The 25,818-nt window shown below is 55.7% G+C and overlaps 1 protein-coding gene across 1 annotated transcript; it reads left to right on the top strand.

The window, feature by feature from the left end:
• The first annotated feature begins 224 nt into the window (after window positions 1–224).
• Window positions 225–25,818, top strand: MELTF (melanotransferrin). Its single transcript, XM_082626229.1, has 16 exons — window positions 225–358; window positions 2,145–2,299; window positions 3,417–3,516; window positions 5,949–6,131; window positions 8,078–8,234; window positions 9,375–9,442; window positions 12,565–12,752; window positions 13,492–13,672; window positions 14,357–14,508; window positions 17,211–17,307; window positions 18,281–18,475; window positions 19,425–19,581; window positions 19,681–19,748; window positions 21,534–21,721; window positions 24,200–24,398; window positions 24,836–25,818. The coding sequence occupies exons 1-16, from the start codon at window positions 310–312 to the stop codon at window positions 24,916–24,918; spliced, it is 2,220 nt and encodes a 739-aa protein (XP_082482355.1). The 5' UTR covers window positions 225–309; the 3' UTR covers window positions 24,919–25,818.

Raw genomic sequence — 25,818 nt, 5'->3', positions numbered from 1 at the left:
CTAGGAGCAAGGGGATCAAGAGAGGCCTGCGGTTAGACTCAGCCCCCGCACCGGCACAGGCTCCAGCAGGGGGCGCCAAAGAGAAGCGTAAGGCCAGTCCGGTCAGCGCCCAGGTGTCCAGTCGGGGGTGGGCGGGTGCACGTTAGGGGCGTGGACACCGCCAAGGCACACCCCGGCCGCACTTAAGGAGCTGAAGGCCAGTGCCAGGGAAGAAGGAGGAAGAAAGCCCCGGCTGCTGTTGACCCACTTGGACCCACACCTAGACAAAACCCGCGCCAAACCCAGCCCCAGCTAGCTCTAGACTGCGCCATGCGGGGCCCCAGCGTGGCTCTGTGGCTCATCCTGGCTCTGCGCACTGGTGAGACCCCGCCGTCCGGCCCTGGGAGTAGGAGCTGGGCCGGGGGTCCTGGAGTTCTCCAGACACACACCCACCCACCCACCCACCCACCCAGGAGGGTCCCGCGGGCTGGAAAAAGTGTCCTGAACCTTTGTCTCCCAAGAAAGAGGGGAGGCTAGAAAGGCGCGAGGCGCGAAGAAGGACGGGGGAGGGAACAAGCACTGACCGGGGCAGACCAGGATGTCTGGAGGGCTTCTTGGAGGAAGGAGAGGCGCGGGCAGAGGCGTGGAGGGGAGAGCCCTGGAGGGGCGGGGAGGTCCGGAGGGTGAGTGCTCTTGATGGGCGAGGAAGCCCAAGGAGGGTTTGGGAGCCAGAACGGCTCTACTTCTCCTGAGCCCCCGTGGGGAGGGAGGCGGGAGAAGATTCGGGGGGATTGGAGGGGAGGGCTCCAGGGCGCCCTGCATGGACGGGGGGTGGGAGGCGCAGACCGGGACTCCTCGCGTCAGCACGGGCCGCTCCCAAGGGAGTCACGGTCCCGGACGCTGAGACGTGAGGCCGGACCTCCGGAGCGGCTCGCGGGGATCGCGGGAGGAAGCTGCTGAAAGGATGGCTTCAAGCCACCGCTCTGACCTCGTCAGTACAAAAAATGGACCTGCCACCCCGGTCCGGGCCCGGCAGTTGCTAGGCCTACCAGGGTGCAGCCTTGGAGCACTGGAGAGGGCGAGGGCACCTCCACATTCCAGGGGGCCCCCCGGAGCCAGGGGAGGCGGAGGGGGCCAAAGGGAGGCTGTGGAGGAACCGGCAGTCTTGACCCTTGGGGTGGGGATGGAAAGCACAGGCTGCCTTGAGAGGGTCCCTGGCGGGTGGAAATGGACCCAAAGCCTCAGGCTTCCCAGGAGCACAGGCATCCCTGGCAGGGCTGGCTGGGAGGGTGAGTGGTGGAGGACCTCGGGTCTGCAAAGGCAGCAACCTCAGGGAGCTGGGCACCATGTCTGCTGGGCCCCCAGGATCCCCAGATCATGGGACCCAAGAGGGTCCCCATCAGGAGGAGGGGCCTAAGAGGCAGTCCACTGAGGACCTTGTGTCCTGGCTCTACAGAGGTTTACTTACAACGCAGAAGGTGGTTTCCTCATCTGCTTTCTCAGATGACAAAACAGGCTCAGAGAGGTCAAATAGGTTACCTGAAGTCACCAGCTGGAGGAGCAGGAACTTGAACCCAACCTGCTGACTCCTCACCCTCCCCTTGTCAGGGGCCTGGCGCTGTGCCCACAGAGGGTAGGTCTGCAGGGGGCATAATCACAGATGCTCCAAAAGGTGCAAGACTCCTCAAGGTCAGCCACAACCACTTCCCAGTCTCATGTCCCAGTTCATGAGGAGGGCCCAGGGACACCACTGAGTGAGAGAACCCAGTCCAGCACCCTCTTGCTGGAGACACACAGACCCAAGAGGGGCAGGAAACAGCCAGTGCTCCTTCCACCCACCAGGCTGTGCTCCAGGCCAGGGAGGGGCGGGCGGGGTAAGCCCAGCTGCTACCTAGGGAAACCCTCCAGGGCCTATGCAAAGGGCCCCGGCTCTGAGCCGCGCTGGGCAAGTGCAGGGAGTGCATGGCCCACGCACAGCTTTGCCAGTGAGCCCGGCCCCCTCCCAGCCTGTGACACCTCTTTGTGCCCCAGTACCCCACAGTGAGAGGGCAGGGCTGCTGCACAGGACTGGCTATACATGCTGACGGGGACACTCGGGCTGGGGCTGCTGGAGCTGGGCCTCACTGTCTCCCACCACCCCCACCCCACCCCCACCCCGGTCCCAGCACTTGGAGGGATGGAGGTGCGATGGTGCACCATCTCAGACCCGGAGCAGCAGAAGTGCAGTGACATGAGCAAGGCCTTCCAGCAAGCCAGCATCCAGCCCTCCCTCCTGTGCGTCCAGGGCACCTCAGCTGACCACTGCCTCCAGCTCATCACGGTGAGTCCTCTCCCTTCCGCTCTGCACAGACGAGAGGGCTCTGACTCAGGAGGGAGCGCACAATAGCCTCATTCACCGGGAAAGGCTCCGGAGTCCTCCCCACCGCCAGGGCCCCTGCGATAGGATCTCCTGAGTTTCCCCCACAACAAGGGCCAGCTTGTTTCCTGCCCAGGCGCTGGGAGGCCCAGGGAGGGCCCTGCTCAGGGCACCGGTGGGGAAAGGTGTCTGAGAGGCAGAGTTTCCCTGCACAGAGCCCCTCTACATGGGGGACATGACCCGCCCCACCCAGGGGAGCCCAGACAGCAGACCCCTCCGCGGCCCATGGCAGTTACTCACTCCTTGGAGTTTTCCAGAACTGGGCTTGTGTGTTTTCTGGGGCAGGAGGAACAGGGCCAGCAGTCCTGGGTGGGTACATGGTGGGTGGGAGAGCTGTTCTGAGGGGCAGGAGATCTGCTAACTGGCACAGACTCAATTAAGAGGCAGGACTTCAGTACAGGACGAGGTGTGGAGAGAAGCATCGGGGGCAAACACAAGGGGACCCGGGTTTTCATTCCAGCTTAGCCCCTGGTGCGCCCCCAGAGCTAATCCAGTCACAATCCATGTGGCCAAGGGCTTGGGCCAGGCTCCACCGTGAGGGTGGAAACCAATTATGTTGAAGTACCATTTTACCCGTGGATCCCATTTGTGTTTTAAAACAAAAAGGAAACAATTGAAGAGGATATTTGTAGGATTCAATCTGCATCTTAGAGAGAAAACCCGAGAAACAGGTTAGTAGCAGAGGCAGGGGGTTGAGAAACAAGAAAGTGAGGGAGGCTCACTTTTCACTACTTTTCATTTTGTGCTATCTGATTTTTAACTATGTGTAGTCCTATAAAATTAATATTTTTTAAATAACATAATTATAAAAACAAGGTGAGCCCTTGGTCCTGGTCGGGGGAGACACCTAGGCCCTGGCAGGGAGGGGCCTGAGAGGCTGAGCCAGGACAGGGCTCCCAGGCCAGATGATGAGGACCACGTGGACCTCCAGGGCTTTTCAAGGGGCCCTGAGCAGGTGTCCCTGAGCTCCTGGCTGAGTGCCCCTGGGGCCAGCCTACACTGACCCACCTGTTCCCAGCAGGCCGGGGAAGCTGACGCCATCACTCTGGATGGAGGAGCCATTTATGAGGCGGGGAAGGAGCACGGTCTGAAGCCCGTGGTGGGCGAGGTGTATGATCAAGGTCAGAGGGCCAAGTGGGAGGGGGCTGGAAGGAGAGAGGAGGTCACTCAGCAGTATGTCCTTGCTGGGCCTGGCCCGACCCTGCAGCCCCATAGCTGGTCAGTAGTCCTGTCCCCAGAGCCGGGGGTGCCAGAGACACGAAGGGCTGACCTGAGTTTGTTCTTCCTCATGGGGAGCCCAGCAGCCCCCTAACCGTCACCCACAAGCTCTTACTGAGGGGCTACCCCATGGCTGGTGTAGTGCGGGGCATGACTGCCAGGTGAACGAGGCATCAGTGATGCCCAGCTCCCCGCACTCTCCAGTGCCCTCTGTCAGATGCAGCGTGGAGGGGGGATGGGGTCATTCAGGAAGTGGTGACTAGGAGCTGCAGAGCCCACAGACCAAGAAGGAAGCCCCGTTCTGCCCCTTCCTGTCATCCTGTGTGACCTTGAACAACTTCCACTTCCTTGACCATAAAATCAGGATAGTGGTCCCTGCCCTGTCACATGGATTAAATGAGCCAGTCTGTGTGCACCTGACACATGGTGCATTTCTTTGCCCCGGCCCTGCACTCACACCAGACATGCCTCTGGCACAGCCTGCCCTTTGGATACCCACCCCTCGCCTCTACCTGTGTCTGCCGCAGCCCAGCTCAGCTGTCACCTCCAAAGAGCTCCCCTGGGCCCTCCCACCCCTGCAGAGGGCCTCTCTTTCCTGCTTTCCAGAGCACTGACTCACTCCACAAGGTCCTTTCCCCTCTGTCTGTTTTTTTTTTTTGTCCTCAACACAGCGAGTCCCCTGAGGCTAGCCTGGTCTTCATCCTTGTATACCCCTGGTGCCTGGTACCCAGCACAGGGCCTCGCTTGGTCACCTGTTGAATTGATGACTGTCAGATGACACAGGACACAGTCCAACCCTGCAAACCAGCCAGGCTTTCCACTCAATGGCCAGAAACAGCCCTGCCTCGTGGGCCCCAAACACAGCTCTTCCTTTTTAATTAATTCAGCACATTCATTGAGCACCTACTACATGCCAGTCATGAGCATAGAGTAGTAAGCAAGAGAACCCATTCCTGCCCTCAAAGAGCAAGAGTCACATAGTAAATAAACACCAAAAACTGTAGTTACAAATGTGCTGGGTGCTGTGAAGGAAGGAAAGGCCATGAGAGAGAAGATAAGGGCTGTGGAAGACCGGCTAAAATAGAGCAGACAGGAGGGCTCGTCTGGAGAGGTGACATTAAAGTTACACTCTGGGGCTTCCCTGGTGGCGCAGTGGTTGAGAGTCCGCCTGCCGATGCAGGGGACACGGGTTCGTGCCCCGGTCCGGGAAGATCCCACATGCCGCGGAGCGGCTGGGCCCGTGAGCCATGGCCGCTGAGCCTGCGCGTCCGGAGCCTGTGCTCCGCAACGGGAGAGGCCACAACAGTGAGAGGCCCGCGTACCGCAAAAAAAAAAAAAAAAAAAAAAAAAAAGTTGCACTCTGAAAAGTGTCCCAAGTAGAAAAGAGCTTGGTGAGTTCAAGAAGCTAGAAAGAGAGTGGGGAGTCAGAGGGTGGGACCAGACAGGCTGCTTAGGTTGACAGGGGCCAGGCTTAGGGGTGCAAGAAATAACACTGGCTTGGTTTTCTAGAACTCAGCTTCGTTATGATCATGGGCATCAGACCACCCCCGGGCAGTCGTGTACATGTCTCTGTGTGATGGATGCCCTCTGGTCATCAGTCCCATAGAGGAGTCATCCCTGTCTTGTCTGAATGGCCTCTTCCAGGCAACCTCTGGCCCAGGGGAATCTTTTGCAAGGCTGTAGACCCTCGCCCATCCACATGCACCCCATTCAGGTCTTGAGTGATTTGGGACCAAATCGTTCATGTCTCTCTCCTTCTCTGTGTGTGTGTGAGTGTCTGTGTGTCTGTCTCTCTCTCTCTCTACCCCTGCGTCCCTGGCCCAGCGCTGAGAACTCACGTTTTCTAATCTGAGGGAAGTCCCTGCCCTGCTCCCCCTGCTGCTCCCAACCACTTTTCTTCCCATAACGTGATACCATCCCCTCACATCCTCTAAGTTCTCCTAAGGGGCTAGACTTCTGGAAGACGAAAGACTTGCAGGCTACTTCGGCTTTTGGTTTGGCTACAGAGCTCCCTTGATGTGTGCAAATGTAGACCCAGCTGAGTGCCAGCTGGCTCGGGAAGGACAAGGGGGAAATTAATGAATCAATTAACATCTCAAGATAATAGCTACCGCAGAGGCTGGAGGGGGCGGGGTCTTGTGATACAACACGTGGATTGCAACCACTTGCTCTCTTGGTACTGGAATGCCATGCACGCACGCACGTGCACATCCACATACATGCACGCATACACACATGCATCCGTGCACACCCCCGCACCCTTCTCCCGCAGCCTTCCCAGGCAGGGTCCCAGCCTCCTTCCCACCCTCACTCCTCTCCTCTCCCCTCCTCCTAGAGGTCGGTACCTCCTATTATGCCGTGGCTGTGGTGAAGAGAGGCTCCCACGTGACCATCAACACCCTGAAAGGCGTGACGTCCTGCCACACGGGCATCAACCGGACGGTGGGCTGGAACGTGCCCGTGGGCTACCTGGTGGAGAGTGGCCGCCTCTCGGTGATGGGCTGCGACGTGCTCAAAGGTGAGGGCTTGGCCACCAGCGGCTTCTCCCGCAGGGGCTCTGCGTTTCCCCTCGTGGGACAGCCTCCCTCCGGGCTCACCTTCACTACGCCTCTTTTAAGGGGCAGCACAGCCACCTCCCCTGGGCCTCCCCGGACCCCTTGTCGACGGCATGTCTCCCTCCTGTCCGCTGGCCGGCCTGCTCCTGCCCCCACTTACATTTCTGCCTGGCTGGCTCCTCCAGGCACTCAACCCTCACTCACTCCTCCCGGGGCCCCCGGCACAGCCAAGCATAAGCCCTGCAGGCCCACCGCACGGGAGGTGGCAAATCGCCCAGGAGCACCTCTCACCTCGTGTAGACATGGTTGCCGTTGCCACGAATGTGTCCTTAGCTTTACAGGGTCAGAAGCCATATTTTTTCAGGACCCAAACAAGCTGCGGACTTGTGCCCAGAAAGCTCACAAGTGGCTAATCAGAGACCTGCCATTGATTCACAGGTGGTGAGAATAGGGCCCTCCAGCATGTGCCCCGTGAAAGTTGAGCGAGGGCAGGAGGTGCTGAGGGGGCCTGGCTGGGAGCCCAGAGCCCTGGTTCTGGTGACCTGGACAGAGGCCCATGCTTTGGGCCTCTTTTCCCGGTCACCCGCTGGCCACCCAGCTGTGTCAGTCTGAGGTGGCGCCTGACACATGACCACCTTCTCAAACTGCCCTCTTGGGACCACACCACCCCTTGAGGAGTTTCAGACGTCCCCAAACCCCTTGTTCCTGAGTGTGTTGCTTCCTGGTTTGCTCTGCACATAGGCAAGCACCTGGTCTTTCAGAGCCCAGACTTTGCTGTGGGTACATGTGAGTTTACACCCTGGCTCAGCCTGACCTGCCCTCAGAAAGATTACACACTGAACTTCAGTTTCCTCACCTGTAATGGGGAAATTAACACTTACTCCAATGCTGTGGCGTTGGGAGGACTGGGGTAATCTCCACAACATCTTTGCAGAATGCACGGCACAGGGGCTGTGCTCACTGCAGGGACCTGCTGTTATTATGAGCTCAGCTTCCCTCCCTCCCGGTCACTGTGGTGCACACACACGTGATGCATACACACATGCACACACGCACATATACCTGTGCACACGTGCACGCGTACGTGGGCACACGCATCCATGCAGGCACAGACCCACACACTACACACATGCATGCTGCCCCCACCTGCACACACACATACACGTGGATACTCTACCCCCGTACAGCACCGCGCACAAGGGCCTGGAAGCCACGTCCTCTCAGATGGCGCCCAGCTGTGGGAGGTTTACCAGTAATTTGGCACATTTATTAAAAATCCACTCCCCTGCGAGGATGCAGAAAGACCAAGAAAGGAACCTGCCCTGGAAGAGCTTGGTTTAGCCGTGCACAATGCAGCTGGCTCACCCTACATGGCACTAGGGAGTTCTTGGGCGCAGGATAAATATTTGCCAGGAGGGTGGACTCGGGGCCTGGGTGCTGGCAAGGGCCCCAGAATCCTGCAGATCCTGAATTCGTCCCCAGCCAGGCCTCCTTCTCTGCTGTTTCCCTCCCCTCCCTGTGTTTTGAGAAGTGTAGTCTATAAAATTAATTATACTCTTTAAGTAATCATTTATTTCCCTACTTTCACTGATTAACTCCTTCTGAAATGAAACCCTCAATGAGAACACTATCTGGTTGATAGTTGTCCTGTGTGGCCATTTGGGGGTAAACGTTTTATCCCCCTGAGCCATTTTTAAATAACAGCAGTCACTCTCCAATGCCCACACTTTTGTGGCCCCCGTCTGGGAACCACTGAGCAGATCCAGTGCTCCAGTTTTGCTCAGACTGAAGCCTGGGGAGTTGGGGAGCCCAGCCCTCCTGACTCCAACCCGAGTGGCCTGAGCAGTCCCCGGAGGATGGGGCGGGGTCTGATGCTGTGTGACTGACCCCCTCTGTCTCTTTCCCACAGCTGTCAGCGACTATTTTGGGGGCAGCTGCGTCCCCGGGGCGGGAGAGACCAGTTACTCAGAGTCCCTCTGTCGACTCTGCCGGGGCAACACCGCTGGGGAAGGGGTGTGTGACAAGAGCCCCCTGGAGAGATACTACGACTACAGCGGGGCCTTCCGGTGAGAGGGGCTGGGACGGGGCCACAAGCGCAGGGGAAAAACACCTCGGCACAGGGAGGGCCCCTGGGGCAGTGGTGATGTCAGCTGCCTCTCATCAAAGCACCCTTTATATAGTCCATGTGCCTGGTTAGTTTAAAAACCTCAAACTGGTATATGCCTGGCGGGATTTGCTCATAAAATCAACATGTTTGGTATATTTAGAGAAGTAAGGGCTCAGAGAGAAGAAAATGGCCAAAACAGCCTTTGGCTCCCAGATCCCCGTTCTGGTGTCTGAGACCTGGAGGGGGGATGCTGGAGTGGGGGAGCATGGGGGGGACCCCCGAGGCTTGATGCTCAGGGCTGGCCTCTCCCTGCCCCTGTTCAGGTTGGCACTTTAGAGCAGCCCTCCATGGAGACAAGAGAGTCTCTAACTGCTTGTGGTGCGCTTCCATCTGTCCACAAAAGAGGAAACACTCGATGGGGGCTGGCATGGGACTCTCCCAGGTCCTTCTGACGGCCCTGGCCACAGTGTTTCCACCTGGAACCCAAGAGCCTGTTGGGGCCCCATGCCCCAGGGTGTAATAAGGGAAATGCAGTTTGGGGCACAGAGAGAAAAACAGTTCTTGGTCCTCCAAGCCAAAGACTCTCGCCCACCCCATCTCTCCTGGTGTCATCCCCCCAGTCCAGTCCCTGCTTGTTTGCTGGCTGTAGGGACCCAGGCAGCCCCTTTGCCTAGTAGGCCCCGACCTGCCTCTGTCACTGGGCAGTGACAGAGGATCCACAAAATCCTTGTCCCTTCCGCTCAGGGCTTTTGGTATGACCTCAGGAATCATCTTCAACACATCCTGAGTGTTAAGGCTCCTGATCAAGCAGCTGCCATATGATCACCCGCTCCTTTCAGGCCCCAAGCTCAGCTGTACAGGATCTATACGGCTTATAAAGGATCTCTCCCTATGGGAGCCACTTTCTCATCCCCACTTTACAGGCGATAGAGGCTAGGAGGGCTCCACAACTTGCCAAAACCACACAGCCAACAAACTGGGGAACTGGAACCCAGGACATCATGACTGTGAAACCCCTGCCCTCCATGACCCCACCCCCCATGCCCAGGCCAGACCTCCCGAGGTGGAGGATGGCCGCTCATTGCTTCCACCTGCGCAGGTGCCTGGCAGAAGGGGCCGGGGACGTGGCCTTTGTGAAGCACAGCACGGTGCTGGAGAACACAGATGGTGAGTGGAGGGGCTGCCCCCAGCGGCGGATCTCAGGGCCCATAACGCTCCCCGACAGAAAGAAAGAGGTGGGGCTCACGGATGGAGCTCAGCGGCTCTGCGGGCAAGGGAACCCGCTGAGCGGCTCTGCCGCGCTCTGATACGTTTCTGGCCTTGGGTTCCGTTTCCGTGTGAAGATTCTGCTTTTGAAGAAAAAAAGTTTGCAAACCTCTGCACTAGCTGTCATCTACTGTCCCTTCCAGCCTTTGTTCCTTTTCCTGAAGAAGCCATCCCTTATCCCTGGACGAGGACTTGTTAAAGATGGGTTGGTGTTAGGTGTTGATCCATTATACCATTGTCATTTAAAACTTTTTAGATTTTGAAATAATTGAGCTTTAGAAAAGTTGCAAGAATAATTCAAAGAACCCACATTTATTCCTTATCCAGATTCCAGCGTTGAGCATTTGCCACGTGGAATTGATCATTCTTTCTGTACGTGTGTGTGTCTTTCTGAACCATCTGAGAATATGTTTGCCCACATCACACCCTTTAGTACATGTCTCCTAAGAACAAGGTGATGTGGACCTCACCACAGTGCAGTTATCAAATTCAGGAAATGTAGCATCGACACAATATTTAAGCTACAGTCCATGTTCCAGATTCACTAATTGTCCCAATTCTGTCCTTCGTAGCAATGTTTTCAGGCCAGGGCCTGATCTTTGATCACACGTGGTATTTAGCTTTTAGGTTGCTTTAGTTTCCTTTAACTTGGAACAGTTTCTCAATCTTTGTTTTTAGTGACATTGACATTTTTGAAGAGTCAGGCCGGTTATTTTATAGAATGTACCCTAATTTGGATTTGCCTAAGAATCTTCTAGTTTTTTTTTAATTGAGGTATAATTTACATACAGCAAAATGCACCCTTTTTGAAGTACTGTTCTATGAGTTTTGCCAAAAACATACTGTTATATAACCACCACCACAATCAACATAGTGACTGTGGCAGACCTTTCACCCCAAAAGTTCCTTCATACCCCTTTCTGGTCAATCCCTTCCAACCTCCTCCCTGATGCCCACCAGTCAGACTTTTGTCTCTACAGTTTTGCCTGTTCCATAATGTCTGATCATTGTCTTTTTAAAAGAATCATTATCTCTTTTTTTTGTTAATCTTTCCTTTTAAATCAGAAGGTCCATCATGTAGTCTGACATTCATGAAGGCAAACAACATGAACCAGATTGGAGAAAAAACTGATCTGAAAAAGGAGACATAGGATTGTCTTCAGAGCGGGACGATCCTATGATGAGTCAAGCAAACGAGAATTTGGAAGATGGAGAAAGAATTAGGGGTGTATTGGGTTAAACCCATCTCTTTTAAAATGTTGAGGATAGTCTAAGGAAACCTAAGGAAGTAATTTTTTAAAGAGTTGTCTTCAGGCAAAAAGGTTGGTAAGAGCAAAAGAGTAGAATTGACATAAATGTTCAAAGTAGTGAAGTAATATGGTTTTAATTGTCCCTAGTGAAGAAAAACAGGAGTGGCAGATCAAAATACCTAAATGATGCATTTGTCTTGAGGCAAGGCCAAATGATCCCTTGGAGCTCTATTGCAAAGGTTTTTTTGTACGCGGGCCTCTCACTGCTGTGGCCTCTCCCGTTGCGGAGCACAGGCTCCGGACGCACAGGCTCAGCGGCCATGGCTCACGGGCCCAGCCGCTCCGCGGCATATGGGATCCTCCCAGACCGGGGCACGAACCCGTATCCCCTGCATCGGCAGGCGGACTCTCAACCACTGCGCCACCAGGGAGGCCCTATTGCAAAGGTTTTGCAGCAGTTTATAAATAGAGGAAAGTTGGGGAGTGGGGAGAGAATGACACTGAGTAATTGTTGAGAGTGCTATAAATTATCATGCAGGGGCTGGTGGTGCAGTGGTCGAGAGTCCGCCTGCCGATGCAGGGGACACGGGTTTGTGCCCCGGTCCGGGAAGATCCCACATGCCGCAGAGCGGCTGGGCCCGTGAGCCATGGCCGCTGAGCCTGCGCGTCCGGAGCCTGTGCTCCGCAACGGGAGAGGCCACAACAGTGAGAGGCCCGCGTAACACCAAAAAAAAAAAAAAAAATTATCATGCAGACATTAAAAATGACCTTTATGGACTTTTCCAAACTATTACTCTCTTGGTTTTCTGGTTTATTTTTAAACAGTGAATAGAGTGTTCATGATCCCACAAATTATCTTTTTCCCTCCTATTTTCTAGCAGAGGTTTATCGTACTCGTTTTAAAATTTAAAAGTCATTAAAATATTGTTATGTAGGGCCATCTGTGGTATGTCTTATTGCAAGAGTTACAATCCTTGAAATTCGTCTTCTTAATATTCCTATTTGGTGTTGATATTCGCTCTTATAAATGAGTTTTATGGAAAGCTTCCAGTAATGTGGAAAAATATTTTTAAATAAGTAGGGTGCAAAATTGCCTATCGTGTATGTCCTTAACCATATTTAAAATAGTTAGAAAATAGAATAGGAAAAAGGACATGGAGGAAAAATACCAAAATATTAATAGCTGGAGTTGTGGCTGAAGCTTTGGGAATTTACCCTTTTCTCTCTGGGCCACGGTTCTGGTGAATTCTGTCAGGGTTTGTTTCCACCATGGCCTGCCCCACCCATCCCCTGCCCTCTGCTCAGGGCTAAATTTAGTGCCAGACAGCAGTGGTGAACTCCTGACACATTTCTCTCTCTCATCCTCAGCTTCTCTTACTTTCTTACTCTTTTTACCTTTAATGAGCAGTTCTGTTTATATATATTGAGTTATTGTCAGAGATTTCAAATCCATTTTATTACTAGAAATTGGTGACAAATAAAAAAATGTAAGTAAATACACACAGTCTACAGAGACACCTGGTTTTGTGCGGTGCAGCCACCGAGCTCCTCTTCATTCTGAGTTCTGGTCTCACCTCCTGGTGTGGTTCTGCATTCTCACTTCTTGGTGTGGTTCTGGTTCTCACCTCCCGTAAGGGTTTCTTTTCACTGTGGGTCTGTGGCCATGAAACCCTAAGCTCTCCCCAGGCTCCCTCTCAAGGGTCCTCCCTGATGTCCCCACCAAGCGTCACCCAGGACAGGAGTTGGCTCACCACAGGATTCCCATCTCCCCAGGGAAAACCCTGCCCTCCTGGGGCCAGACGCTGCTATCACAGAACTTCGAGCTGCTGTGCCGGGATGGCAGCCGGGCTGATGTCACTGAATGGAGGCAGTGCCACCTGGCTCGGGTGCCTGCTCATGCCGTGGTGGTCCGGGCCGACACAGATGGGGGTCTCATCTTCCGGCTGCTCAACGAAGGCCAGGTGAGTTCAGGGTCCCCCACACAGTTTCTCAGGGCGATGCTGGACCTTCTCATCTCTCACTGGGGTTGGAGCTCAGAGCCATCCTGGGGCTGGGCCAGCCAGACTAGGAGGGCCAGGACCCCGAGGCCCTGCCCTGGGACAGACCCCAGCTGGGGATCCAGACCTCTGGGGCGTTCAACCTCAGGCCAACTCAGAGTGAAGAAGGGACCAACTGTGCCAGTTGGCAGCGAGGAGGGCTGGCCAGAGTGGGGAGGCCAGGGGACTCAGGCACCCCTCAGAGAAAGCTCCTGGCACTTGTGGCTCTTAAAACGAAAATCAGAACATATGAGCAAATAAACAAAATGACAAAACCAATAAATGTCAAAGTATACCATTAATTAAGTGTGGTGAATAATGTTTTGCTGAAACCGCTGCTTACAAGAGCAGCAAGTTTCTGCCCGTGGGCCACACCAGCTTTAGTTAGTTTTGTTCATCCATACCACCGATGCTCAGCCCCATTGCTTGTGCTGAGTACCATCGCACACCTGGGCCACAAGCCACGTGTTCAACTGGCTGAGTATGAGAAGGCAGAATGCACTGGGGGAGCACAGGGCAAGGAGGGAGATGGAGCCCCCCCTGGTCCTCAGAGTGGGTGCCTGGCCTGAGAGCCCAGGAAGAAGGAAGTGGTGGCTGAACTGGGAGGAAAGGATTTGCCCCTGCAGCTGCTCACCAGCCCACACCCCAACCCCTTGACACACAGCGCCTGTTCAGCCATGAGGGCAGCAGCTTCCAGATGTTCAGCTCTGAGGCCTACGGCCAGAAGAACCTGCTGTTCAAAGACACCACCTCCGAGCTGGTGCCCATCGCCACGCAGACCTATGAGGCATGGCTGGGCCGCGAGTACCTGCATGCCATGAAGGGTCTCCTCTGTGACCCCAACCGTAAGTCCAGCTGTCTCTTCTCCCGCCGGCCCTCGCCTGACCGCAGGCGTGGCCAGGCCTTCTGGAGAGGTGGCCAAAGGAGGACACTCACCCCAGAAGGTGTGCGTGTCTCTTGGCCTCAATGGGAACCTGTTGCTTCCACCTTCCTGCCTCTGGGGGTAGGGGAAGAAGACTCTGGAGTCGCATGGCCTGCTGGACCCTGGAAACCCCACCTGCTCCAGGGGGTGGGATCCAGACCCGAAGGGTCTCCTTGCCCCTCCATATACAGAATGTGTCAAGTCCTGTCATTGTCCCTCCACCGTGCCTCACTCCTCCTCACCACATGGCCACGGCCCTGGCTCTGGCACTGTCTCTCTCCTGGACCCTTAAAGTAGTCTACAAATGGGTTTTGCATCTATCCCCCGCCCCCACGTATCCACCACCTACAGCCAGGGAGATGGTATGCCGGGCCTGAGTTGTATACACGACAGCCATGATCTGCCTCAAGCGTCCTCACAGCCCCTTGAAAGAGGTTCGGTGGTTCCCTTTCTGGGTAAGGAAACAGGATCAGATGGTGAAATAACTTACCCCTTGTAGCTAACCAGGGGAAGAGCCAGAATTTCCCTTGGGTCTGACTCCAGGCTCCTCCTGCTGGGGGCCAGCCCCGAGGCAGGCCAGCGTGACCACACGCCCACACCCACACAGGGCTGCCCCACTACCTGCGCTGGTGTGTGCTGTCCACGCCCGAGATCCAGAAGTGTGGAGACATGGCTGTGGCCTTCAGCCGGCAGAGGCTCAAGCCGGAGATCCAGTGTGTGTCCGCCGAGTCCCCCCAGCACTGCATGGAACGGATCCAGGTGGGAGCCGTGTCGAGAGGGGCAGAGAGGGCCAGGTGGGTGGGCAGTGGAGAGCGGTCGCGCCGTGGGAGGGGCGGTCCGACTCCCCCTGGCGGACACCGTTGCGCCCCCGCGGGGAACGCCCCCTCGCGGGAGAGGCCCCCGCGGGGGTGGGCGCCGGGAGGGGGAAGAGCATGGCGACGGGTCTGGCTCCCTCGGCCCCGGGATTCGGCGAGCCCTGCTGCCGGGGGGCTGTAACACTGGGGGTGGGTGGGATGGTCGGTCCTTCCCGGCCCTCCGTCTGTCCCACCTGGTCTGGAGGACACAGGGTAGCCTGCGGAGGAGAAGAAAGTGTCCTGTGACAACGCCACAGAGAAGGGGGAAGAGGAAGTGGCCGCAGCAAACAGCCACCCCACCTGGGGGGCGGGGCAGAGGGGGGCTCCCCCGCACTGAGCAAGTGGGCAGGCGGCAGAAGGACCGTGAGACTGGCTCAGCTTGGCACTCATGACCCTGTGGCCTTGGGCAAGCCCCTCCCCCTTTCTGAGTCTCAGTTTCCCCTTGTGCACAATACGGGGTGGCCTTGGCTCATCATTTATTAAACTGCAACTTAGTCAGAAATACATTTTCCATCAATCACAGTCTAGTACACAAAAACTGTTCTTTCAGATATAAACATGTAAAAATATGTATCCCCTATAGAGAGATATGAAGCCAAACAGTACTTACCTTCACTAAGTGCAATGTGCTCTGATAGTCTCTGGGGTAGTATATCCTAGTCTGTTTTTTTTAAGCTTGTCATGGCCCATTAAATTGACTAAGCCTTCGTTAATATGCCTGCTGCCTGTAGTTTAAAGCACAGGCCGTGTCTCTGAAAGCCCATTCAGCTCTGTCCTGCTTCGCTTCTCTGACTGGAGACTGAGACCAGGAGTGGGAGACGCGCCCGAGGCTCTGCAGTCAGGGATGAAGTCCTACAGGGTTCTCCTCCACCCCTGGGTTCCTGGACTCATTTCCTCCTGCTTTTCAAGAGCTACAAGGTGGGGCCTGATGGTGAGGAGCCCTTTTCAAGGTGGTCCCCGAGTGCAGGCCAAGTCACAGCCCCTCAGGTGCGTCCACCCTGCCCCAGCCAGGCAGCACATGGCTCGAGAAGAGGCGAGTGGGCAGGAAGGACCGGGGCCCGGGATCGGGACACTAACAGTCTCACAAGCGCGCACTTCCTGTGTACCGCACACTGTGCTAAGCCTTCATGGGGGTTTCCTCAATTAATCCTCACAACGACACTGTGCGGTGGATATGATTACTATCGTACGTGGAGACTGGGGCTGGGAGAGGCTGAGGAAGTAACTTGCCCCAGGTCACCCAGCTCAAGGGCGGGGGAGCCCCTATCCCCAGGGGTTGATGAGAGCCGGATGTGGCACCGAGGGAGGGGAGCCCAGCAGGAATCGAGGAAGGGGGACTTAGCGGTGGGGACTCTTTTCCTAATCCTGGGCAGGCTGTCCTGTGGAGGAGCAGCTGTTCCAGGGGCACCAGAGCAGGGAGAGATGCAGGGAGATGCAGCTGTCTCCAGGCACAATCCTTCTCTCCACCTGAGCTCACAGAGAGCCAAGGGGCTGTGCAGGGGCCTGTGGGGAGAGGAGTAGATTTGGGGGGTCCCTGAGAACCCCAGCCAAAGGCTCAGAGATCCTCAGTTCTAACTTCTAAGGTTCTCAGAGGTGATGTCCAGTGTAGCTCTAACACCCATTTCCTGCCTGACCACAGTGATGCAGGCAAGGAAGGGTCAGCTGGCTCAACCCCTGGGCTGTGGGTTAGGGTCTGGATTCCTCCCCAGCACCACACCACTGTGGAGAAGGTCTGGGTGGGAGCAAAAGGGGTCCCCCAGAGAGGCACCCTCCAGGCTCAAAATGTCAATGCCACTGCCCGTTATTCCATCGTCATAACCTCATGCCTCTGGCCCTGAACAGCATCGGGCACCTTCCTGGGGTGCAGGTGTCCCCTCTGTCCCCGGGCCCCAGCTTCTTCCCTTGGGGTATGGCTTGATTATCAGTTAACCTCTTGGCAGGGTCTGAGGAGCCACCTGTCCGGAGACTTCAGAATGGACACGTGGGGTGGGGTGCAGCTGACCTGGAGGGCTCTAGAGGTTTCCGAGGGAGAAGGGTCCTGGGCCCCTCCTGCTGGCTTCTGAGGCAGGACTCTATCCCTCAACCCTGGAGCCTCCTCTCACAGACCCTGAGACTGCCATCTTTTCAGACCTGGCTCATTCATCCATTCACATATGCGTTTGAGAAATATGTATTGCATTCGTGCTGTGTGCCAGCCCTTGGCCAGGTGCTGGGGATGCAATACAGTGCCCCAGGTCTCTGAGGCTGGCAAGCCGTGGGGAGACCCACACCGAGCATGAGAGCAGGCATTGTGCTAGGTTCTGCTCAGAACAGGGCCTGGCAACAGGAGACCCTCAGAAAACACTTGCTGAAAGATTGAAAGACACCCATGAATGGGAATGCTGGTGGTGGTTTGTTTCGGGCCTCTGGTCCTCCAAGCATCTCTCTTGCCTGCCCGTCTTCACAAGGAGAGGAAGGGGCAGATAGGGCAAGATGGGGTTCCCAGGGGAAGGGAGCCTGAGGCCAAAGTCCCCGGGAGACCCAGCCTTGGCACCTCTGTCAGATCCCGACACCCAGAGCTGTCCTGGGACCCACTCTAGCCTGGCCACTCTTTCTGTCCCCCTGCAGGCTGGGCAAATCGACGCTGTGACCCTGAAGGACCAGGACATTTACACAGCGGGGAAGATATACGGCCTGGTTCCGGCAGCTGGGGAGCACTATGCCCGTGAGTGCAGGTGCCAGCCACCTGGCCTCGGCTGGGAGGTGGTTGATATTTTTATATTTATAAAAATGACTCATCAGAGCCTTTCTCCCCGGGCCAGTTGCTGTCTATCACAGGCAAGCCACACTGGCCCCGGGCACAGGGTGCCCAGCCAGTCACTGGAAGTCTGGCAGGCTTTGGAGAACTTTCTGTAAAGGGTCAGAGAGTAAACACTTCAGGCTCTGCAGGCCACACACAGACTCTGCTGCATGTTCCTCTTCTTCTCTTTTCTTTTTAACAACCCTTTAAAAATATAAAAATTATTTTTAACTTGCAACTCAGGCTGTACAAAAACAGGCTGAGTAATTTGCCAAGCCCTGAACTAGGAAGCCTCCTTGGCCTCTTCCATCCAGACCGTGTGGCTCACGGAAGGTGGCCCTGGGACCCTCCTTCTTGTCGGCTCAAGAACACCTTCTCAGTGGCCTGGGCCAGGACCCAGGTGCTCTGTGCTGAGGTCTAGTGACCTCAGGTCTCCTCCACTTGGACGTGAAAACTCTCTCATCTTAGGGAAAGCACTTCTGCAGCCTCACCTATGCCTCCACCTTTCTCCCAGGAGATGAGAAAAATACCACCTGAGTGTAAGGAAAGAAACAAATTCCTCTGGGTGAGGACTGTTGGAGGGTGCACAGAATACTGAAAAGTGGAGCCCCACGGGCTGCTTCTCAGCAGTGAGGGGACACGCAGGGGTCCCGCTGCTGGATGTGCTCCCTGAACACCCACCCGGCCCTTGGCCTGGGCGCTCCTGAGCCCAGGCAGCCAGGGCCTAGTACCAGCGGGTAGAGGCGTATGGGGCCAGGACCACTGCTCTGAGGTCAAGAGCAGCAAGAGGGAACGGGTTTGAGGGAAGAAACGCCCCGTCAGGATCCGGCCCTGACTCGTGCTCAGCCGAGGCCACTAAGCATTAGCTGAGGGGCCTCACTGGTGTTCCCTCCCCCAGCGGAGGACAGGAGCAACTCGTACTTCGTGGTGGCCGTGGTGAAGCGGAACAGCTCCTATGCCTTCACCCTGGACGAGCTGCGGGGCAAGCGCTCCTGCCACCCAGGCTTCGGCAGCCCTGCAGGCTGGGACATCCCCGTGGGCGCCCTTGTGCAGAGGGGCTTCATCCGGCCCAGGGACTGCGACGTCCTCACAGGTACCATCCTCTATAGACACACAGATGTGCAAGCTCTTCTTTGGGGTTGGCTGGCATCAGGGCCAGCTCTGAGGGCTGGGCTCCTCTCCCAGCAAGACCCCACAGAAGGCAGCCCCAGAGAGATTTCCTCTTCCTCCTTGACATGCCCCTTGTTCTTGGGAAGGTTGGGGAATATTCTTGACTACACTTGAGACAGTCAGTGGTGTCTGGTTCTGTTGAAGGTGCCAGTGCCCCTACCCACTTACTCACTCAGAGTGGAATAGTTCCAATGGGCATGGGGAGCAGGGCGAATGCATTGGCCCTGGGCCTGGCTGTACCACCATCCAGTCATGGGCTGTCCCCCTGGGCATCTGGGGGACCTTGTTGGAAAGTGGCCAGCCATCTGTATAAGTGCTGAAGAAGACACGTTCACCAGGCACCCACCATATGCTATACGCAGGGCCCTCCCTGGGTGTTAAATCATGCACATTCCTGGTGAAGGGAAGGCAGGAGGAAGCTGGCTGCACACACACCTCTGTCCTGGCTGGCACCTCGGGGGAAAAAAACACATTTTTTTCCTAACCACCCACACAAGCACATGTAAGGTGTTAGAACTGGCTGTTCCCACTCCTAGACAGCTGGGCGGTTGCTCTGACTGGAACAGAAGAGTTTATGAGGTAGCGAGTTCCCCGTCCCTGAGGGAGTTCAAGGGAAGGCTGGGCGGCCACTTACCAGGGGTTGTCACTGGGGGTTCCTGTATCTAGACAACGTCTTCAATGCCCCCGTCCCTGTGATCCTCACAGGAGGAGACACGCCACTCTGAGCTGGTTGGGCACTGGAGCGGACGGGTGGCCTTGAGCCATGGGGCGGGCCAGTGGGCAGATCTGTGCGGGGAGCAGCCCACCCATCTCCCCGCTGGCCACTCTTTCTGCTGCTGGCCCCTCAGCACAGCCCTTCCCCTCTGCCCCAGCGGTGAGTGAGTTCTTCAGCGCCAGCTGTGTGCCCGTGAACAACCCCAAGCACTACCCATCCTCACTGTGTGCACTTTGCGTGGGAGATGAGCAAGGCCACAACAAGTGTGTGGGAAACAGCCAGGAGAGGTACTACGGCTACAGCGGCGCCTTCAGGTACCTGGCGGGCCGGGAGGGGTGTGGGGAGGTGGTCCTGGGGCCAGGCACAGGGGTGGGACCTTCTGCCAACACCTGTCTTGGCTTCTTGTGTGGCAGATGCCTGGCTGAGAATGCAGGGGACGTTGCCTTCGTTAAGCACACGACTGTCTTCGACAACACGAATGGTATGTGATGGTGCTGGGACACGGCAGGGCCAGATTCTGGCAGGGCTGTTCCCCATCTCCAGCAGAATCCAGGCGCTAGATGGTGCTGGGACTGTGGGCCAAGTGGCAGCCAGGAAAGACTGAGTCTAGAAGGCTCTGCCCCTTGGGGATCCCAGGAGCTCCAAAGGCCGAGTGGTAAGAACAGACCTCAGGCCACGTATCCAAATGCACAGGTCACATGACAGTCTTTATTTGTCTGGAATCCAAATCCCCATTCCACTGAAATGGTAGAAACTCAATCAATTTGGAGAGAACCCCTTCTGGGGTGTTTATATGGCACCCAGGTGTGTGGGTAGAGGTGGCAGGGGCCTCTCTCCCCAGGGTTATCAGTTCACATCAGCATCTGGTGTTTGGTCCTGAGCAGGTCAATGACACGCGCAGGGAAATCACTCTGCAGCCCCCAAGCCGTGTGAAGCAGGGCACACCCCCATTCACATCACACAGGTGGTTTTTTTCTCTGGAGTCACCTTCGTGGGCTTCACCCGGGAAGAAGAGCCCAGGAACTCCTCCAGGACCCCTAAGCCCCCACCTGAGGTCCTATCGGTGTGCAGGCCCTTGACCGTGCATCGCTCCTCTGCCCCATCCTGTTCTCCCTCCTCAGGGAATCTATCCATTTTGAAGACTGAAAGCTGTTTCCCTTCAACACTTTATTGTTTGCATTTTCTATATACTCTGCCTACACCCCTGGCTTTGAAACCCCAAACACTGGAGGTTAAGTCTTCTCCACTCGGTCCTAACACATCTCTTCCCAGGAGCTCAGGGCAGAAAGGCAGAAGGCCCGAAGAGGAGGAGGACATTGGCAAAGGGAAAGCAAGACACGCAGGGAAGAAACATCAGTCAGTGTTTCAAAACTCAGATCCCACCCTGCCTATGAAAGTCACTAAGCTGTACACCAGTTGCCCCAAGAGAGCTGGAAGGGTTCCAGGCCCTGTTGCCATACCCCCCCTCCCCTGCCAACCTCCCACCAAGAACACTGGGGATCATCCCCGAGAAGGAGGGAACCGCGTGCTCCTGCAGGAGCTGTGAGCCCTGCCTGGTCCCAGCCTGTGCCCTCTGTGGTCCTGGGCTGAGGGCTGGGGAGGAGGCAGGGCCCTTGCGAAGTCACCTGCAGGGAGGTGACCGCCTCCCAGGGTCACTCAAATTCTTTTATCTCTGCTCGTGAGCCCACCTGGAGTTCCTCCTGGAAATACAGGAAGACATAAAAATAATGTGATTCCTAAGAGTAGTGTTTGTCAGGAAGCCTTCGGGCCAACCACCTGCATCAGAATGACTGGGTTGCTAGTTTAAAATGCAGATGCCTGGGCCCCATTCTAGACCTACCTGATGAGATTCTTTGCAAGGAGGGGCCTTTGAAACTGCATCTTACAGATCCATACTTGATGTTATACTTCTTCTGGCTTGAGAACTCCAGCTCTTAGGGGAGGAGCCCATCCCACCCTGAGACCTGTAACACACAGATGGAGTTCTTTGCCGGGGAGTGATTAAGAGCCTCAGTTTCTCCACCTGTAAAATGGGAGTGATCATCCAGTGCAGAGTTACATAGTGCATACTTCCTATTCCCTACGAATAACCTGATTAGCCCAGCTGGGTTCTCTCACCCTGACAATACAGCAGAGCAACTGAAGAATGGAGAGGGCTGGGGAGCTGGCCAGATATCACTGCCCCTCCCCAGCCAAGGATTTGGGGATCCCCCGAGGAGAGCAGCCTCTCTCTATTCCTCTCCCTGCCTCTGCTCCATCCCCTCAGGCCACAATTCTGAGCCCTGGGCTGCTGAGCTCATGTCGGAGGAGTACGAGCTGCTGTGTCCCAATGGCGCCCGGGCCGAGGTGACCCAGTTCGCAGCCTGCAACCTGGCACAGATACCGTCCCATGCTGTCATGGTCCGGCCGGACACCAACATCTTCACTGTGTATGGACTGCTGGACAAGGCCCAGGTGATCCAGGGCAGGGGCTGCCTCACCGGGAGGAGGGTGACAGAGGGGAGCCAAGCCCCTGGGTCGCCTCAGTCTACCTGGAGCAGACTTGAGGAGAAACTGAGGAAGCCTGAGGGGAATTCTGTGATTTTCACTTAGCCGAAGCCATCCCTCCAACCACTGTGCCCTCTGTCACCTACATCATTAATTTTCCCTTCTCAGCCGGACTATTCTCACCAACATACAAACCTGCTGTTATTTCTACCATCTCGTAAAAACAAATGAACCCTCTTTTGGCCTCACATCCCCTTGTAGCCGTAATCCCACTCCCTTTTACAGCAAAACTCCTTCAAAGAGCCATCTCTATTCTGGAGTCATCAGTTCCTCCTCTCCTGGTCTCTCTTAAAGATAGAGACTACTCTGGAGAGGCCCCACCAGGGCCCTGAAACTGCCTTGGTCAAGGTCACAGTGACCCATGTTGCTGAATAGAGCGGCTGTTTCTCAGTCTGCCTCTCCCTGACCTCTCAGCAGCATTGGCTGCAGCTCCCTCTTCCTGAAGTTCACCTCCTTCCTGGACGCAGTTCCCCCGCTTGGTTCCCAGGGCCCCACGCTTGCCTGGCTCTCCTCCTACCTCTCTGGCCTCTCCTCCCAGTCTCCATTTTTTTTTTTTTTTTTAATTTGACCCTGGTGTGAAATACATTTTATCTTTTTAATTAAGGGTACTTTAATTTATTTATTTATTTATTTATTTTGGGCTGTGTTGGGTCTTCGTTTCTGTGCAAGGGCTTTCTCTAGCTGTGGCAAGTGGGGGCCACTCTTCATCGCGGTGCGCGGGCCTCTCACTATCGTGGCCTCTCTTGTTGCGGAGCACAGGCTCCAGACGCGCAGGCTCAGTAGTTGTGGCTCACGGGCCTAGTTGCTCTGCGGCATGTGGGATCTTCCCAGACCAGGGCTCGAACCCGTGTCCCCTGCATTAGCAGGCAGATTCTCAACCACTGTGCCGCCAGGGAAGCCCTCCCAGTCTCCTTTGCTGGTTCTTCCTCGTTTCCCTGGCTGGTAACCACCAGAGTGCCCCAGGGCTCAATCCTAAGCCCTCTTCTCTGTCGGCACCTGCACCCATATCGATCTCGTCCAGCCACAGGTCATTAACTACAGTCTATATACTGATGACTCCTAAGTGCACATCCTCAGCCCTGCTTCAGTCCCACCCTTTAATCTCAAACTTGCATCTTTAACAACTACCTACTTGACATTTCAATTTCTAACAGGCATCTTGAGCTGAACAAATCAAAGTTGGACTCCCCTTTTTCCCTCCATCTTCCCCACTTCAGTGAATAGCAGCTTCAGCCTTTCCATTTCCTCAGGGGTCAGCTCAGACTCCTGTCTTCCTCTAACACTCTACTTCCAGTGCATCAGCAAATCCTATTGGCCTAAAAACAAATACCTAAAACACACCTGAAATTTGAACCCAGGCTGTCTGACAGCAGGGCCCCTGGTTCCCAACCTCCCCCTCTACGCACCCCTGACCTGACATAGGCTGAAACTGACCTCCTTTCCCTCCACCCATAAGCGCCACAGACTCGCAGAGCCAGCTGGCTCTCCAGGCCAGTTCGTAACCTTTGAAATGATGTTTGCTCTCATCTTCCCCACAGAGTCCCTCTGTCCCAGGAGTTCTTGACTCTGGGTCCTTGGGCTTCCCCACGGGTCCCCAAACCCTCTGAAGTGATGTGCCCTTTTCTGGGGAGAAGGCTGAGAACTTTCATCAGATCCTCAAGAGGATCCTTGAGTCCCCCCAGAAAGATCAATAACCACCTTACTCTTTCTTTCCCCCTTGATTGGTATTTAAAAGCTGACAGAAGCATTCGTCCATGTTCTCCTGATGTCCTGTATGTATTCATAATTTCTCACATCCCTTCTGGCCTCTTTAGTGACTCAGGGCGGGAGCCATAGCACACTCACCCCGAGGACCCTCAGCAAGCGAAGACAACAGCTGCTGCAAGAATCTCTTGGGTGCTAGGAGGGTGGGTTAGTAAAGGATATTCAACTCACCTAGTACCTTCTAGTGACAGAACAAAAGGCTGTCTTATGAAATCATTTGGGTTTGGGGAAAAGGACACCCATAAGATAGAGTGAGGAAGCCTGGTAGAAGAGGTTGAGGAGTGCTGAGAAGGTTTAGCAAACCCCTCGGTTATCTCAACTACATCATCTCTCATTTCTGGGTCCTTCTGCCTGTAAGGCTCAGGCTTCAGTTCTGTATCCAAGAGCTGGTTTGGTGTGATGTTTCTGAACGGCTGTCTTACTGTGGTGGCTATGGTCATCTCTTCCTCCAAATCTGCTTTGGTAACAGAGGTCAATGAGTTGTCAAGCTTATGATTTCAAAGCAGAGTCTTGGCACCTGACTTTCCTTGCTCCTTGGTGTATAAAGCAGTTAGTGGCAAGTGATACCCAGGTGACCCTTTGTGAGCCCAGATGCAAAGCAGGTCTGCTGTGTGCTTCCAGGACCTGTTTGGAGATGACCACAATAAGAATGGGTTCAAAATGTTCGACTCCTCCAACTACCATGGCCAAGACCTGCTTTTCAAGGATGCCACCCTCCGGGCAGTACCTGTGGGAGAGAAGACTACTTACCGTGACTGGCTAGGCCCCGACTACATGGCAGCTCTGGAAGGGATGTTGTCTCAGCAGTGCTCAGACACAGGTAGGGCGGGACAGGCGGGTTCACACCCCACAGAGGAAGAGTGGGCATACTCCCTGGGCATCTTTCACCCAAAACCTTGAGTGAACTGAAGGGCACTCTGGGTCTTTGCAGACGATCAAGGTGAAGTGTCCTGGGAGGGTCTGAAACACTGGCTGTGGAACCCAGACAGACCTGGATAATGATTATAAATGCTAAAAATAGTCACCCAAAGAGGATTCAGGCAACTGCATAAATATACATGTAGTATAATTGTGAAAGAAATGGATATGTAAAGAAACCAGGGGAAAGAAAAATTGTAATAGGGTAGCCAGAGGGAGCCCGAGGTGAGTTTAGTGCCCGAAAGTATTCTCCATCTAGTCCTGCACATGAGTGCCAGCGGGCCACAAATACGGCTCTCGGCCCTCGGAGGCCTTAACCACCTGTGTTTAATCCCTCAGCGCTCGTCGCTTCCAGGGTCTCCCCACTCCTGCTGCTGCTCCCGCCGGCTCTCGCGGCCAGCCTCCTCCAGCCCTGCCTCTGAAGCCGCTCTGGGCAAGCCTCGCCCTCCCTTGGAATGGAAGCCTATTCAGAAATCTCCCTAAATAAGGCCGCTCTCCTCAGTAAATCCAGTTAACACTGCTCAGGGGGAAACGTGTGCCGGGAGAGGAAGCGTGAGAAACCACAGAGCTCCCCAGGGCTGTGATTCCAACACTGAAGCTTCTGTGATCGCTCCAGAGTGGGATAAAGAGAGATGTTACAGCAAAGTCCCCCAGCTGGACTGAGCAGGTCTCTCCCTCCTGCTGGAACCCAGCCGCTGCCTCCCCGGCGCCGCCTGTCCCTCTGCTACCTGAGGTGGTGCGCTGGCCCGCCTCCCAGTCACGTCCCACCCACAGGCTGGTACAGCCGCTGCCCTGCAGATCTGCAGGCTCCCACCACACGGATCCTCGCCAGCCTCGGCTTTGGAAGAGACCGGTTGCCAGGGAAACAGGCTGAACCCGAGCTTCCCACACGCCCTCTCTGCTGGAGCTTGCCCTGCTGAGCCGCCCAGGGGGCCTGCTGAGATGACAGGCCTGCCGGCCCCCCCCCGACAGTTCCCACCTCCCCCTCTGGAGAAGGGACACCACAGCCAGCACCTCCCGTCAGCCCCCGCTCCCCCGCTCCGTCTGTCCTCTGGACTCCCCATGCCAGCCTCCCCCCAGGATGCTGTGTCTGTTCACCAAGGCATCACCAGATGAGGCTGGAGCCAGACCCCCCCGCCAGGAGGCGAAGCTGCTGGGCACACGCAGCCCTTTGTCCTTGTCTTCTGTGGCTAGGTGTGGCCCAGACCACCGGGCCCCTGACTGTGCTGGGCTGGGGAAGGCAGGGAGCCAGGGCTGGGCCCTAGGGGTGAAACCCTCAAGGAGTCCTAGGACAAAGGAAGTGTTTCTAAGAACTTTTACTA

The sequence above is a fragment of the Mesoplodon mirus genome (genome assembly GCF_964341445.2).
Source record: "Mesoplodon mirus genome assembly, chromosome: 6".
NCBI lineage: Eukaryota > Metazoa > Chordata > Mammalia > Artiodactyla > Ziphiidae > Mesoplodon > Mesoplodon mirus.
Note: the sequence above shows the minus strand (reverse complement) of the source record. Positions and strands in the feature narration are given on the sequence as shown.